At 44.7% G+C, this 16,148-nt stretch overlaps 1 protein-coding gene and 1 long non-coding RNA gene across 2 annotated transcripts; one reads left to right on the top strand and one right to left on the bottom strand.

Moving 5' to 3' along the window:
- Positions 1–1,857: 1,857 nt before the first annotated feature.
- Positions 1,858–6,281, bottom strand: LOC144732358 (leucine-rich repeat-containing protein 14-like). Its single transcript, XM_078613834.1, has 3 exons — positions 5,066–6,281; positions 3,175–3,317; positions 1,858–2,683 (listed from the first exon to the last, which is right to left on the bottom strand). The coding sequence occupies exons 1-3, from the start codon at positions 6,103–6,105 to the stop codon at positions 2,256–2,258; spliced, it is 1,611 nt and encodes a 536-aa protein (XP_078469960.1). The 5' UTR covers positions 6,106–6,281; the 3' UTR covers positions 1,858–2,255.
- LOC144732359 (uncharacterized) lies at positions 5,940–15,574 on the top strand. The gene is made up of 3 exons (XR_013588181.1): positions 5,940–8,006; positions 9,618–9,679; positions 15,000–15,574. It is a non-coding gene; the product is annotated as an uncharacterized LOC144732359 (long non-coding RNA).
- The last annotated feature ends 574 nt before the right edge of the window (positions 15,575–16,148 follow it).

Raw genomic sequence — 16,148 nt, 5'->3', positions numbered from 1 at the left:
CGTTACGTTGTCACGGTGGGGTCTCTATGCGCATCCGTACTAGCATTTTAAACGTGACTACCACAGTGGTTATCACCACTTGACTTAAAGCTTGGGGGCCGTCCATAAATGACGTCACGCGATTTTGGACGATTTTTGACCCCCCCCCCTTCGTCACACGACGTCACAGTCAGACCCCTCCTCAAATATGACGTCACAAAGCTCTGCCCCCCCCCCCAAAAATAAAACATGCTTGAAATCGCTTTAAACTATTGTCATTGTAGTGCGTATGTAATGTGCTGCTGCACTCTGATGTTGTAGGAGAAAACATTTATTAAAAAGTCGAATTAAGTAGAACGTGTTGTCTATATTTATTTAAAGTTGCACATTTTGATGTGATGTCACATTTCTCAAACCACCCCCACTCGTCACAAATGTCTGACCCCCCCCCCCTAGGTGCGTGACGTCATTTATGGACGGCCCCATGTCTGTATATATGGATGGCTTCATGAACAAATCTTCGTTGATAGCCAGTGGGTTTGCAAAGTACCTTCGCCTTAGAGAAATCCATTTCGTGAGCCCACCGCATTAAAGCAATAATCAGCCATGGCCGAGGTATTGGTCCTACCGTGTTTCAGATCTGCTTTATGTTCACGGACTCAGTCCGAGAAATGTCGCTTAGTTTCCCCAATGCAACTACTGCCGCAGACGCAACTTAGTTTGTAGACGCCGGGGTATTGCATGTCAGGGATCACATCCTTCACAGTTATCAACCAGTTTAAGTCATAACTGGCTGTAATATTTCCATGTTAGACCTGGTAGCCCTTTAATTGGTGGAAGCCTACCACCAGCATTATCACTGCCCACTACTACCATCACCTCTAGCAGCAATCTCCACCATCAGCAGTGTCGGAGTGTGGAGCGAGGTGCAATGTTTGCCTGGCGGCCCTTTGATTGGAGACCCACTGTCGGTGTCGTTTGTTTTCCCCTACATTGACATTAGCTGCCCCGCTCATGCTGCTGACACACTTGGGCTACGCCCATCTTTAAACCTTTATAAAGTTTGCCTTTAGAGGCTAACCCCCTTTTCCTGATGACGACCGCTTGTGTTGCGATCAAAGCGTCGTAGTTTTTTTTTCTTTGAACCTATCTACGTGACTTTACAGAAAGACCCAAAGAATAGTTATAACCACTGATAATATAAGTCTCAAACCAATCAACCCCTTATCAGTGCCTACCTTATTAGACCAATTCAGACCTTATTGGTCGCCCTTAAAAATCTCAACGTTCATCCTTCAAAGTCCCATCACAAGGGAGAAACACAAATATTATTTTTTGCCCGTATTGAAACGGCTGTACGCCATATGGACCTGAAAACTCAATTTCCCTGTACAAGAATACGGGTAAACCATATGGGTGGTCAGGTATGCAGTCTTCTAATTGTTTATTTTGCGTGGCGTTTGACAACACAGACTACAGTTGTGCGTTCATTATTGTAAGCTATTCTACCGCAGCATCCCAGCGCTGAGCGGAGTAATCAACTTTTTACACCAGAACACAGCGTGGTTGTGTTTAGGCAGTCACCAGTGATAAGATGCCTTATAGTTTCTGCATTTCACCGCAATTGGCAGTTTCGGTGAAGTCCACGTTCTTGATCTTCAATCAAGGACTCGCTTTGATCTTCCACGAGCAGAACTCAGAATGCCAGTGGTGGTACTGGTTCAGCAGCACACTGTGAATTGCAATCTTGATTTTGACAGGTCAATTGCATCTCCTGACGAGGCTGTTGATTTTATTTGTTCCACGGATGTTCCCATTTATCCAGTTTCCCGGGTATACATCATCAACATTTGCAGCAAATGAGTGCAGCATCCAAAATGAACAAGAATCTTTATTTATCCTGGATAAATCTTTTTTTTACAAATTTCCAGTAGGGGTGGGTTAGTAAGTTACAAAATAACATTGCACGAGGTATTTAACGGTTGTAAACGAATCACCGCAAATCAAAACCGCTAAATACACGACTTTTAACCATGAATACTAATTATGTCACTTGTTTTAACCAGGGAAGGCTCACTGTGGAGTCTCAATACTCTATTTAAAACGTTGATGCGCATATCTTCATCAATGGATCATTAAAGACATTCCACAGTGAGACTGCGCCCATACAACCCAAACTATGGACCATATAGTTAACCAATGTAGTCTGCACTCCTTCAACGGAGCAATTGCAAAATTACACGAACTCTTTCTTGATGCCCTCTCATGGCTAGCATTCAGCTCATGGAAATATTTCCATATGCAAGAATAGTGGGGTACAAAGTGGTTGACAGCAAGACATCTCTCTTACTGAGGCTGACGAAGACACTGCTCAGTTCCGAGTGTGCACGGGCATGAGAGTCCAGCTGCACAGGGTGTTCCAACAACTGATCAGCCAGGGGATTGGCGGCTAAGCCCGACACGTAGCATTCTAAGGGCACGGGATAATAAAAAGCTTTCAGGCCAGGTAAGGAGGCCAGGCAGGTCGTCAACTGCAGCAGGGCCTGTAGGGAGAGTGGGTTGTTTTGAGCACGCAGCTGCTGCAGGGCCTGGCAGGCTGGCAGGGCTGCCAACAGCGCTGGGATGTGATGATCAGCCAAACCACAGCCAATAAGACTCAGCTCCTGGAGATGGGCTGTGGTGCGTCCCACCAAGGAACACAGTCCTGAGTAGAGATAGTATAGAGTTAGCATATGATTCGACAAGGCATCGATATTGTTATCCAGTAGGCTTTTTTACAAATAACAAATGTGAGTGAGTTCATGTCAATCAAAAAGTCACCTGAAATTAATTCCTGAAATATATATTTGCCAAAAAATGTTCCATTACCTTTAGTATTGTCTCATATTCTGGAAACATACACCAAATGCGAGATAGGTTTGGGCCTGTAACTTTTTATTTAATGAAACGAGTAACATTTTGCTGTTGCCATTTGAGAACTTTCTACGTTACACCACCCTTCGAATCTTGGTTGGAGATTCTCCACCCATCATCCTACTTTGTGGATAAGTACAGTGGTTGTCCAATGGATAGACTCGATCCCAACATAGGAATGCAGAATTTCTGTCACTGGCTCATGGCTATTATTCAGAAGATGAGTAGGACATCAATTTAAATTCACATTGCAGCAACAAGGTATCACTGCAAGGAAGTCACCTGGAATCAGCTGACCAAGGCCACTGCCACTGATGTCCAGACAGCGGAGACTCTCCGTGTGGTGTGAGGCCGTAAGTGACGCCATGTCGCCAGGGGTGAGGGAGCAGTAAGCAAGCCCCAGACTCTCCAGGGGAGCAATGCCACTGCATACACACCACGCACAACACTTACGTTTTTCATACCATACGAGGAATCACACAAACACATGCATATCATAAACCTCCATCTATGTTTACACAACACATTCCTGCGGAGGGAGCTGGTAGGAACGTTGGGTTGCTCGGTCAATGGCGGCGTGGTGTATTCCGCAAATATGCCCGACTGTGAGGGCGGGCACAAGCCGGCGTATGTTAAACGTTGAGTTTTATAAGGGCACCACGGGGTGACCAGCCCCTCCCCACCCTCCCCACCACGCCCTCCCCACCCATCCCCTCCCCACCCATCCCCTCCCCACCCAGCCCCTCCCCACCCTCCCCTCCCCACCCGGCCCCTCCCTCCCCACCCAGCCCCTCTCTGCACGACGGACACAATAATCCCGTGGGCTGGTGTAACCAGGAAGTTCCTACCAGTATTAACATGTATATATTTAGTGCATCAGCCTTCCAGCCTAATGGTTTTCCAGCAGAATTTGTTCTAAGCAGCAAAATCCGAACTGGTTTCAATCTTCTGGGCCTCATGAGCTAAAAAATATACTGTTCTATATAGTTGCTCTTGACCAAATATCCCAATGTTGAAAAATTATCCACAAATTACTAAATTGGTATTACACATAACATTGCCCCCTCCTTCAGAGACTTAGCAGGACCCTCCTGAAAAATAACATTGAGATTCAGTGAGACTTTACAAGGTAAATGAGTGTAATAATATCAGAATGGGAATATTTATTTATACTAGAATGGGAATATTTATTTATACTGGAGGAATCCGATTAGCTATAGTTTTCATCGATGTCCAGTAGACTTGTTAAACAAGGCTTGTTAAACAAACTTGAGTGCTAATGCATTGATACATCAAAACGTATTACTGTTGGGATTTATATACTGTTTTAGATACAATATCTACCATGGAGTGTCGTTGTCAATGATTATACAATACTGTATGTAGTTTTATAAATATGAAAAGGTGTGTGTTCTGATTATTGCGACTAATACGGCATTCTCCAGAACCACATTATTTCGTGTTGTGGTGTATAGTTTCACATCTGACTAGGAACTATATATCACAAGAGAGGGTCCTTGCCTATAAACATCTGGCAATTCAGAATTTGGTTAAAGAAAGCCTGACTTCTAATGGGAAAATGAATGTCGAAACCGGTGCAGTGCTTCTGAATTATACACTACCAAATGAAGACCGTGTGTACTAATGGGATGTGTAAAACACTCAATGTATTTTTTAAGTGAGCCCCACGGTGGCGAGATGTTAAATATATCGCCAGGTATACAGGAGGTCTTGGGTTTGATTCCGACCCTGACGCCTGCTGTATAGTTAGAGTTTGCATGTCTCTCTCCCCGTGGTCGCGTGTATTTTCTCCGGGTTCTCCGGTTTTTCCCTCCACATGTATACACGTGCGTTCAAAGCATTTGGCAGCTATACATTTCCGCGTGAAAATCCACTTCGTTGAGCTATCATTTGTGGCCAGGTCGCTTCTGAAAAGAGCCATCATATGGCTCAGTTGGCCTGAGCTGGTTAAATAACAAAAAATTATTTAGTTTTGATGTTCGTCCCATGACCATCAAATATTGTCCAAATCGTCTGCTCATGAGCGTTGTTTACCTACGTGACTTTACCGAAAGAACCTAAGAGTATGAATCCTTGCCGTCACGAAAGCTTAAAATCTAGAATTGTTAAACAGAACCCAGTGAGGGCTCACGGCGCTGCTGCTGCTGCTCACGCCAGCAGCTGGTGAAGGCGGTCGCTCAGCCTGGACGCCTCCAGATTGAGCTCCTTGAGGGCACCGAGCTCCTTGAGGGCCTCCGCGACCCTGCAGAACGCCTCCTCGCCCCCCCTCTCGGGCCTCCCCTGCGGGAGACGTCTCACGTCCACGTTGCTGTAGGCGAGGTTGAGGCTCCGCAGGTGCGGGAAGCGAGCGAGTCGCGGAAGCAGCGCGGCCAGGCCCGGCAGGCCCATGTTGTTGAAGCCCAGGTCCAGCTTGCGCAGCGCGGGTTCGCGGGCCTCCAGGGCCTCGAGCAAGCGGCACAGACGACGCAGCGACAGCTCCTCGACGCGGAGGTCGCGGCAGCGCAGGCTGAGCGCAGAGCTCGCTCGGCAGCTGATCTGGAGAGCCGCCAGCAGCGCCTCGTACGAGCTCACGTTCACCACGAGGTTCGCGTGGACAACCACGCGGCGGCGGTGGTAGGTAGGAGGCCTCGGGGGAGACCCGCCGGGCCCGTCCACGGCCTCCCACTTGCGCTTCCCGTCACCGAGCACGGCCTTGGCGAGAGCCGCGCTGCGGGACCAGCTGTTCGTGGTTCTCCGAAGGGCCGTCTCATTCTCCTCGTCCGGCAGGCCCGTGAGGTCGAGAAGGCGGAGTGCGCACGGTGAGCGCGGCCCACCTCGGCCCTCTGGCCCCTCGGCCTCTTCCAACATCACCTCGTCCTCCTCGTCGTCGGCGCCCCGCGTGACGCGGCGACGCGTGAGCGCGGAGATGCAGGCCTGCAAGCAGGGCGCGCTGGGCTGTGCGAGGCCCGCCGCCCTGCCCCAGCAGGCGAGGACCTCGGCCAGGTCCAGCACGGGGAAGGGCCAGGCCCGCACCAGGTCCCCGGCCACGAGCGGCCGGTCACCGCGCAGCGCTGCGCACAGCAGCAGCGGCAGCAGCGAGTCCGGGACGCGGCGCAGCTCATGCCGCGCCCGGCCGTGGTCGGACACCAGGGAGCGGGCGCACAGCGAGCACAGCGAGGCCACGGGTAGGCCCCGGGGGGGGAGCCCTGCCATGAATCGTGGGCCACCTCCACCTCCTTCGACTTCGACCGCTCACGCGAGGCCGCAGCCCGTGGGTCGAGTGGCACTCGGCGGCCACATTTTCAGCGGAGTGATTGGAGAGATAAATCGATCGATTCCCGCAGTCGACATTTGCTGCTGCTGTGTGTGCAGCGAATCGAAACGTTGGCACAGTAGGGGGCGCAAGAGGTGTGCATCGGTCAGTCTTCTCATTTAGTCGATTTGGGTCTGCCCCGTGACCTCCTGCCAACGGCCGTTCGACATTTCACGTGGCATCGACGTGCACGTAGCCTGGCACAAGCGCCCTGGTGATGTCACCGCCACTTAATGGCGAATAGCGGTTGTTGTTGCAACGAACCGTGCGTTTCGGGAGTCGATGGTTTACGATACATTAGTGAATGTATCATCGGCCAGAAGAGAGATACAATAAATAATAGGCGACGTTTCGAACAAAGAATAGGTCATTGCCCGAAACGTCGCCTGCTATGTATTTTAAGGCCAAAGTGTTGTTGACGAGCTTGCAGCGACAGGCTGACGCCGCAGGTAACAACTCGTGTCTCACAGTCAGAAGGATCTGGGTTCGATTCCCAACTGGGACGACTTTGTGTGTGAGAGTTTTTGTATGTTCTCCCCTTGAATCTGCAAGAGGTTCCTTACAGCGCCCCGGTCTCCTCCCATAGCTAAAAGAAAACCCCAATGTAAGTGGTATTGGCCAAACATCCCAATTCTGAAACACTGCCTGCAAATGGCTCAATTGTGATGACATGTACAGAGCATCAACATCGTCCCCTTATATGAATACTTAAAACTTTTTTATTTTACCAAATACACACAGCTCTTTTTAGAAGCGACCTGGCCACATTTAAATGATAGCTTAACGAAGTGGATTATCATCAAGTGGAAATTTATAGCAGCCAAAAACGTGTCAGGACTCTCTTAAAAAAATAAGTCTTGAGACTCAGGGAGGCGCTCCCGAGCAAACAGGCGTAACAATATACCTACTGCACCGAACTATGGATGTCGTGATTTAATTCAATGTTATTGTTCCTTGTGTTGGTAGTTATGTGGTTTAGGAGTTTGGTGCCGATGTCGAGGTTTGTTCGCCACTACGAGAGGGATTAATTCAGTGCACAGAGTTTGTGTTTTGCTGTTCCTCCGTTTAAGGAGTGTAGAATACAGTTGTGTATATTTGTTTCAAGTGATTTGTTTACCTTTCCTATACTTTGCACTCGTATCGTATTTTTTTTATTGTTTGTTGAAATGTTCTGACCCTCCTCTACTGGACATCTGTGAAAAAGTGCTTTATAGCTCAGATTACTCCAGTATAAATACATATTCTGATTATGTGTATTATATAATTACTATATGTCAATATCATTGTCATGATGCGAAATGTTATTAATTTCACTCTATGAAGTGTTTTTGTATTTCACAATTGTATTGTGTTTTAATGTACTCGGTAAGATGTAATATAACTCTACTTAAAAGTGATCCACTGCAGTGCACTCAGCATCAGGCTAAGACTCTTAATCATAGCAACTCTACAATCAGTAATGCGTATGAAGGTGTAATTTAGCTGCATTGTGAAGAAACATCTCAATTTTATAACGTGCCTCCCACTAGTAGGTATGCGTACAACTGTGGAAACATAGCTGCTCATGGGCAAAGGGTGAAAAAAAAATTAGGGCGCCACCTTTCACAAGAATTGTGGCTAATGTGGTCTCGCAATGCACGGGATTTTTCACAGCTTACAACCCGCTGAGCAGGTGTGCGAAAGTTCGACACGCGTGTGTAGGTGCGATATTGTTTGACGATAAGACGTTCTCTGGGACAAGTAGCCAGGGTGCACGAGGTTGAGTAAGCACGCAAGAGGGCTGGTTGTGCGGACCTTGAAGGTAATAATGTCTTACGAAACATTGTTTTACTCGTGTATATATTAAAATTGTCACGTGTGTTCACATAAGGCTATGATGTTAACACAAACAATTATAGTTCATTAAAAACAGTTTACACATTCGTATTACTTCCAGTACACACGTGAATGAAATCGTACGAGGCAAGTTAACTGGTTAGTGGTTGTAGTGCACATACGGGACTTGGGGTAATAAGAGCAGTTTATTAAATGTTCGAGAAGTTATTTGAATAATACTTAAGGGTAAACCCCACTTGTGGATGGGTTTTCATCTCGTTACATGAATGCATTTCGTAAATGTATTACGCTCACCGAGGCTGCTCACAGCAGCATTTGGAGGCTTGCCCTCTTTTCTTTCCGCCTGATGAAGACCGCTTGTGTTGCAATCGAAACGTTGTGGGTTTTTTGCTTTTATTTTATTTTATTTTCTATTTACGTGGCTTTACCGAAAGAACCACGAATATGAATTCCTACAGTCACGAAATTTTTAAGTCAAAATTTAAATGCTCACAGCAACTTGAGAAGATGTTTACACAATCTGGATAGGAGGAACAAAGGCATAGACATGCATTGAGCACACGTTCACACTCTCAGAATTTCTCATGACAGTCATGAATGGTGGAGCCGTGGCGCAGTGGTTAATCCGCTGCGCTATAAACCCAGCAACCTGAGTTTAATTCCGAGCCATGACCAACATCGGTAGCGAGTGATATCAGAACCAGTGCCGGCCTTTCACTTCACCAATGTGCACTGACCAGTCTGGTGAAGTGTGGTCAAAAAGCCATAATGACCGGCATGGATATTGGATTGACAAAGGCTGGAATTATGTTTTAAAGTAAAGCTTGGGTTGTTGCAGTCTTATTATGATTCATAATAGATGTTTGGGTTAGGCCACTGAATGATATGCCCACAATTGTGTCGTTAAGACCGTCCACCACTCGACACAGCCAACATTTTTTTTTCCACGTGTACAAGTGTTTAACGTGCCAATTATTTCAGCTCACCGGGAAGTTAAAGAGCAATCCTCAGGCAATTTTAGCAAATATATTCGCGACGTTTTGATTGAAACTACGTTAACATATTCACGTACTATTATCTTTGAATTACATAGTCATAACAACCAATTCAAATGAACTCGAGGGAATGATTGAAGAACTTACAAAAAAAGGCCTCCAAAATTGGAATACAAATTTACTGTATATCCCACAATATATACACACACGTACAAGTCACGTACAAGTTTAATAAGCAATTAAATATATGACTAAGGAGTGAGAGTATGGTGCAGTGAGTGCTTTTGGAAAACTGAGTGTGATCATGGATAAGCAACATCAATGTGCCTGAAGAAAAATTAATGAATCAGTGCAAGTATATCGGTCAAGGTTGATGATGGAGTGGCAGCCAAGGCATGGAACGTTTTCCCGCACCTCCGAATACCACGGTTGGCTACGTATGGTGCGAAATAAGTTCAACATACATACATTCCCAAAGGGAACGTATGCCGAGGAGATGGAGCAAATAATCTGCGTGTGTGCGCGATCGGGACAATTTACCACGAAGCATTGCAAAATCATGTATATTTATTTATTTCCAGGGCTGACATGATGACTACATTCGGATGCTTTATTGTGTTGCTTGCCACATGCTGTACAGAGGGTAAGTGTGAAATTATTACGCGTTATTATGTTTAATTATAAAGTCGTTAAAGTAAACAAAATGCACGATATACTTTAAAAACGCAGAATTGTAGCATGTCTGTGTGACAACCATTGAAACAATTTGTGGGTGCATTGCTTTTATTGTGTATCCACGCGTCTTGTTTCATGTGCTGTATATTCCATTGTGTGTGTGTGGGTTTGTGTGTAACTTGCTCCAGTGAGTAGTGCAGAGTGGTAGTGTAGCGGTTGTCACGCTGCTCTGCGAACCCGGCCACCCGAGTTTGATTCCTGCTCACGATCAACACCAGTCAAAAATAATCTTGAATCAGTCCTAGGCCTCCCCTAGGTCGACTCGGCCTCAAATTCATACCTGGTGCGATGTACAAGAACATCACTACGAGGGAGACAAAGGCGGCTCGGCGTGGTCCTGACACCACCCCCTCGTGTGTCGTGCCGGCCTTTATATGGTGCCACGGTGGCGAGATGTTAACTACCTCGCTTGATGTAGAGGAGGTCGTGGGTTCGAACCCGCCCCTGACGCATGTATATTTGGAGTTTGTGTGTTCTCCCCGTGGTCGCGTGGATTTTTATCCGGCTGCTATAAATTGGCACGCGATAAGCCACTTCGTTGAGCTGTCGTTGACGCATGTATATTTGGAGTTTGTGTGTTTTCCCCGTGGTCGCTTGGATTTGTATCTGACTGCTATAAATTGGCACGCGATAAGCCACTTCGTTGAGCTGTCGTTTGTGACCAGGTCGCTTCTGGAAAGAGCGATATAGCTCATTGGGCCTTACCTGGTCAATGAATAAAAATGTTTCTTGCTAACAGCACTTGCCCCAGAAATATGTTAAGGCTATATGGGGGATCTCTGTATCTACCTGTATCTCCATCCCACTCTTTGCTTCTCATGCGACCCTTCAGTGTTCACCAATAGCTCAACGTTGTCCCTGCCATCAGGCTTTCTGACGCCAATTTTACATTGTAACCTTTTTTTCCTAAACTCATACATGTCCCCAAATCCTGTCACCCCCTGGGAACAAGGTATTGTTGATTCTTCTCATTATTTCTGAATCCTCAAGGATGTTTAAGAAATTATGAGGATAAGATTTGTATATGTTCAGGTGTAGCTGCAATGAGGTGTCCGTGCTATGACCTCTCCACTGTTTGTGTCACGTGATTGTGTGGGCAGCCCACATAACCACAGATTCCCAGTGCTTCATGGGTGCGGTGACACTGGTTTGACTCCTTGTCCCTCATCGCTAACTCGAGCACCTGGCTTTCTCGTCCATGGATGATCTTGACGGCGGTATGATATTTTATTTTTTCTTCGTCAGTCAACAGTAACAACGATAAGCACAATTAATAAAAATCGACAAATATATCTATTATCCCTGAGCTGTGTTTAGTGGCTATTCTTCACTGTATTTTTAATGTAATTGCCAAGGGAATAGAGGCTGCGTAGGAATGGAAGGGGGGTAGGGCTGTTTTTGGATGTTTATGAAGGAAGAGAGGGTGATAGCAAGAATGGCAAATACGATCTTTAAATAGATATAGAATTGTACTAGGAGCCAGTGGAGGGATCGGAGTGTTGGTGTAACGTGGTTTTGTTTACGGGTGCAGGTAAGAAGCCTGGCAGTGGAATTTTGGATCACATGGAGGTTGGAGATGAGGTATTTGGGGAGGCCGTTGAGGAGATAACTGCAATAGTTGAGTTGAGAAGTTATGAAGGTATGGATGAGGGTTTCAGCAACATTTGGGGTAAGGAAAAAAATGGATGTGGGAGATGTTGCGTGGATGGAGGCATGAAATCCTGCAGAATTGAGTTGTCGATTGAGAACTGGAGCTCAGGATCAATGCCATTTCCGCCAGCGCTATTTATCCTTCATGACTGCTGCTACCACATCCATATTGGGAATGAGGTGAAAGGTCGATTCACCATGGACACGCTGCAGGCTCCATCGGGGCTCTGTCATGGTCCCCAACTAGAGCGAGGCTTCCTCTTTGCAGATCTCGCGGTCAATTGGAATAAAGTAGCGTCCACCCGTGACGGCTTCTGTATTATAATATAACAATTTACTTATTTATCCAGAAATTTACACTAAGTCACATGACTCTTTTTCAGGAGGGTTCTGAATTGAGTTTAAATTTTAAGTTGTTTTTAGCCCGTTAATGATGACTGCTCATACACGGGCGAGTAAACCGGAGCACCCAGAGAAAACGCACGCGCGCAAGGGGGCAACGCTTAATCCCCATGCATTTGGAAACAGTCTGGCACCGCAAATATTCACTTGCCGCCTCTACAGTACTGAATTAGAGGGGCGCGCCACCAAACTCGCCTTATCCGTGCCGCTTTTGGTAAATAATGGGAAGACCGTGTCTACGGATCATGAGAACCTTCGCAGAGGCCCTTTGGGGCACTGTGGCTAACAAGAGTTGCGGGCGACAGTCGCAGACAACTTCTGGCTTCCTATGTAAGTACGTTGAATTTCTTTCGCACTGTACATAGCCAACCGTGCTAATAGGAGGAGTATCAGTTAATTTTCACAGCATTTAGATGATGATGAGATAAATCTGAAGGCTTTTTGATAACCCATGAAAACTGCTGCAACTTATGTTCGTCAGGGTGTGATGAGTGAATTCACCCAGACGTGACAACGCAGTCTTGCCAAAGCAGAGGCCCTCTCCAACGATCATCCTGTCCAGCATATATTTTGAGATGCTTTGGGAAAGCACATATGAATTCTAAAATATGGGTTTCAGTGGTAAATCTGTCTCGCCTTTCACATATCTCTGAAGGATGTTGGTGATTTACATGCATTCCTTTGTGCATTAACAGAAGCAGAACACAGTTAAGAGTTCATTATGCATTATCTATTCACGCCTGCCTGCCCGCCCGCTAACACATATATTACGGGGTATACATTTATAATTTATTATTATACAGATGCGAGATATTGCGAGATTTGGCTAGTTGTTGATTTGTAAAATGTCGTCATTGCAAATATTAAACAATTACGTGAACTTACAACACACACCGGCGGTATGGACCCCTTGAATTTAAAGGTCGTGTTTCACACGTGTAACAATGATGTTTGATACATAAGTCACAATAATCACAATTGTCAACATAGCAAATTATATCATGAATCTTGATTTTAAACTTTCGTGACTGCAGGAATTCATACTCTTTGGTTCTTTCGGTAACGTCACGTAGATAGAAAAATAACTAATAGATCACGACGTTTCGATCGAAACACAAGCAATTGTCCTCAGGTGAAGAAAAAAACTTATCATAAACATAATAAATGCATTGTGTCAGCAACATTTTATACATTTATTTTTATTCAAATTGCTTTATTTAAAGTAATGCTTTTGATTATTTGGAGATTTGTCTTGTATCTCAAAAGCTACTACAATTCACAAACAAACACCTTGTGAAAGACCCAACACAAGATCCCTAGGTTTGATTTTCCACAAACCTCTTGGTCCACCCTAAACCACATCCGCACAAACCATAGCAGATTCGGCTACCTGATGCACAAGTGGAAAATTAAAAACTCTCCAGGGTGCGGCTGTGGTCGTCCAGAACAGACCTCACAACGTACATTGACGCAATGCCTGATCCACAAATAAGAAGCAGACATCACGGCATTACACTCCACTGCTTTTGACGCAGTTTTCTGGCTTGACCACCTGAATGTGAAATTGTAGCTATTGCTCTGCATCTACATCAGCCATAAGAACAAAAAAGCAACTATTCGTAGCTCTTCATATGCCCATTTAAAAACAGGTCAACGGATAAAACATAGGAAAACATTTTTTTATCCGGCCCCATGTTGTAAACCAGTGCAGTCTCCAACCCTGATTAACTCTGTTTCTCTGGCCTCTGCGTGCTGTGAAGAAGGGCCATTGCCCGAAACGTCGGCACTTATATATTTATTGTAAAGCCACTGTTGTTGACGAGTGTGTTGAGTTTGTTGTTGTTTGTGCTTGTGCACCACTGCCAAAGCAGCAGCAGCATCACCACATAATGTTTCTTAAACTTCATCTATTTAAATGTGTAAAATATAACCGTATTATAAAGTAAATGCGAAAGCATGGAGACAAAAAAACAATGAATATCAATGTAAGATTCAAAATATGACATCCTCTATTTAATGGATTACGAATTGATTGCTGCCTGGGTATAATGCATGACTCGGGCAACTGTTACTGCTCAAATTGCACGCACAGGACTAGTCCATGCACTGCGTTCTAAATGTTGCAAGCCTTGCAACAACACGTGGCTATGAAAGACACAACTTGATAACTTGTTGTCTTCGGCTATGGACTACAGATCTAACACTCATCATAATCCATACAAACGATGCGATCTACGGCATGTGCATGAATAAGTGCAGTGTCGTGCTTTATAGATTCACCACTGTGGCGAGATGTTAATTACCTCGCTTGGTTTCCAGGAGGTCGTGGGTTCGATCTCGACTCTGACGCCTGCTGTATATTTGGAGTTGATATGTTCTTCCCGTGGTAGCGTGGATTTTATCTCCGGGTCGTCCGTTTTTTTTCTCCACATTTACAAACGTTCGTTTAGAGTATTTGGCTGCTACACACGATAAGCAACTTTATAAAATTATAATTTGGAGCCAGGTTGCTTCTGAAAAAGAGCTGTGTAGCTCAGTGGGCCTTACATGCTAAAATAAATGTTTAAAAGTTTAATTTAGGGACACTGTTCTGTTTAATGTGTCTATGTGTTTACGTCTAAGAGACAATGCTACATGGCTGTACCAATTCTGCATGGGGTTTGAATGAGAGTGCACTGATCAGTTTCATGATAAAATATAAGATAATTAAAACACTCAGTTAAAATCAAGCATACTATTCATCGTGAAATAAAGATAATTGTGTGAATATTAAAAATATGTCTATGCTATATATATATGTTCCACACATTGTGTAATCATAAATGCAGATGTACTACGATGTAATATATCTACATGATTTCAGTTATTAATGTAATATATACATATCGTGTCGATGTGAAAATGCACTTCAACTTTTTAAAAGTTTATGTTAGAAAATAAACACCTTTACCTCCATATAGAGTGTCTATATATTATAACATAATTGTTGTTTATATATTTAAACGTATCCACCATAAACACATCGACTCATGTTACTGGGACACATCGTGAGGTTACCACGGAGAACGTTGACGGGAGTTGTATTTTAAAAGCCCAGCTGCAATTTTGCGGCGTATTTTCTCCCAACACTGGCCACTTCCCAGCCACCCCGAATGGGACGTTGATGTCGTCCGCAGGTCAAGAGAACACCTCCTACGCGTCCGTGGTGGCTGCCGAGGGCTCCCAGATCGTGCTCTCTTGTGGCGTTGCTGACGACTCCGAGAGGCGGCGGGTTCAGCGGATCGATCGCGCGATGGCCCACAGCGGCGTGTGCACCCAGCCTGGCACAGTCGCGATGAAGACGTATAGGATGTCGGACGGCTGAGTAAAAACGAGGCAGCGTGGAGATGCGCGGGTTGTGTTGAGCGTGCGTTTTTTGCGTTATGTCATCATTGAGCAGTGAAAATAATGAATTGAACAGCAATGTTAGTGCAGAAGTGTTGAAAACAATACACGCGTTTTTAGATATGCAAACAAGATAATGATGCTTGTAGAGAATTAGAATATCACACCCCATCACAATGCCTACAACATTATTCAACAGAGTGGTCAAATATGTGTTGCTGATTTTTGCTTGTGTGTGTGTAAATATTACGAATGTTTTGGTTTTATTATCATAGCTTCGGCTTTTTATGTATTTATCAATGTTTATTTTGTGTTTATGTTCAGCATTTTTTTGTTTTTTGTAGATCCTTAAAATCCAGGGTTTTGTTTGTGCATTCACTGTTTACATACTGTAAAAGATTGCATTGTTTAAGCTTTGTTTTACAATTGTCAATAATAAAAATCAACTGATATTTACTAACAATGAAAATGTTCTTTAAAAAAAATAAACTTTCCATTTGCGAAAGAGACTGCGTATTTTGACTATCATCATCAGCTAAAGTATATCCACTGCTAGATGAAGGCCTCCCCAAGTTATACATTTTTCGGTCCTGTGATGCCACAATTTCGTAACGAGGTTTGGGATGTTATCTCCACGCACACGTGGGTTTTCTCTCATTTTCTAGTTTCCCAGGACACCGCAACATATTGAAATCCAATCCAGATTGCTCAAGATGAGATGTAATAACAAAACAAAATGGAGAGCTGATTCATAGAATATCGCATGGTATCAGTTTGGGATCGTATATATTTGATAGCAACCTTATAGAGGTATTTGGTTTAAAAATACATATATCTGACCGTGCACTCCCCTACCAAGAACATCTCCTCTGTGTGGCTGATGTTGATATAGAGCAACAAGTGGGATTTTACATTGAGGTGGTTGAGCGAGATTATTGCAT

Source organism: Lampetra planeri, chromosome 42 (genome assembly GCF_965212315.1).
Source record: "Lampetra planeri chromosome 42, kcLamPlan1.2.h2, whole genome shotgun sequence".
Lineage (NCBI taxonomy): Eukaryota > Metazoa > Chordata > Hyperoartia > Petromyzontiformes > Petromyzontidae > Lampetra > Lampetra planeri.
Note: the sequence above shows the minus strand (reverse complement) of the source record. Positions and strands in the feature narration are given on the sequence as shown.

Coding starts and splice junctions, on each gene's coding strand:
- LOC144732358 (XM_078613834.1), bottom strand. CDS start 6,105: ATGGCAGGGCTCCCCCCCCGGGGCCTACCCGTGGCCTCGCTGTGCTCG. Junction 3,318..5,065: donor CGCCTTCACCAGCTGCTGGC/GTGAGCAGCAGC, acceptor GTGTGTATGCAG/TGGCATTGCTCCCCTGGAGA. Junction 2,684..3,174: donor CCTTGGTCAGCTGATTCCAG/GTGACTTCCTTG, acceptor ATCTCTACTCAG/GACTGTGTTCCTTGGTGGGA.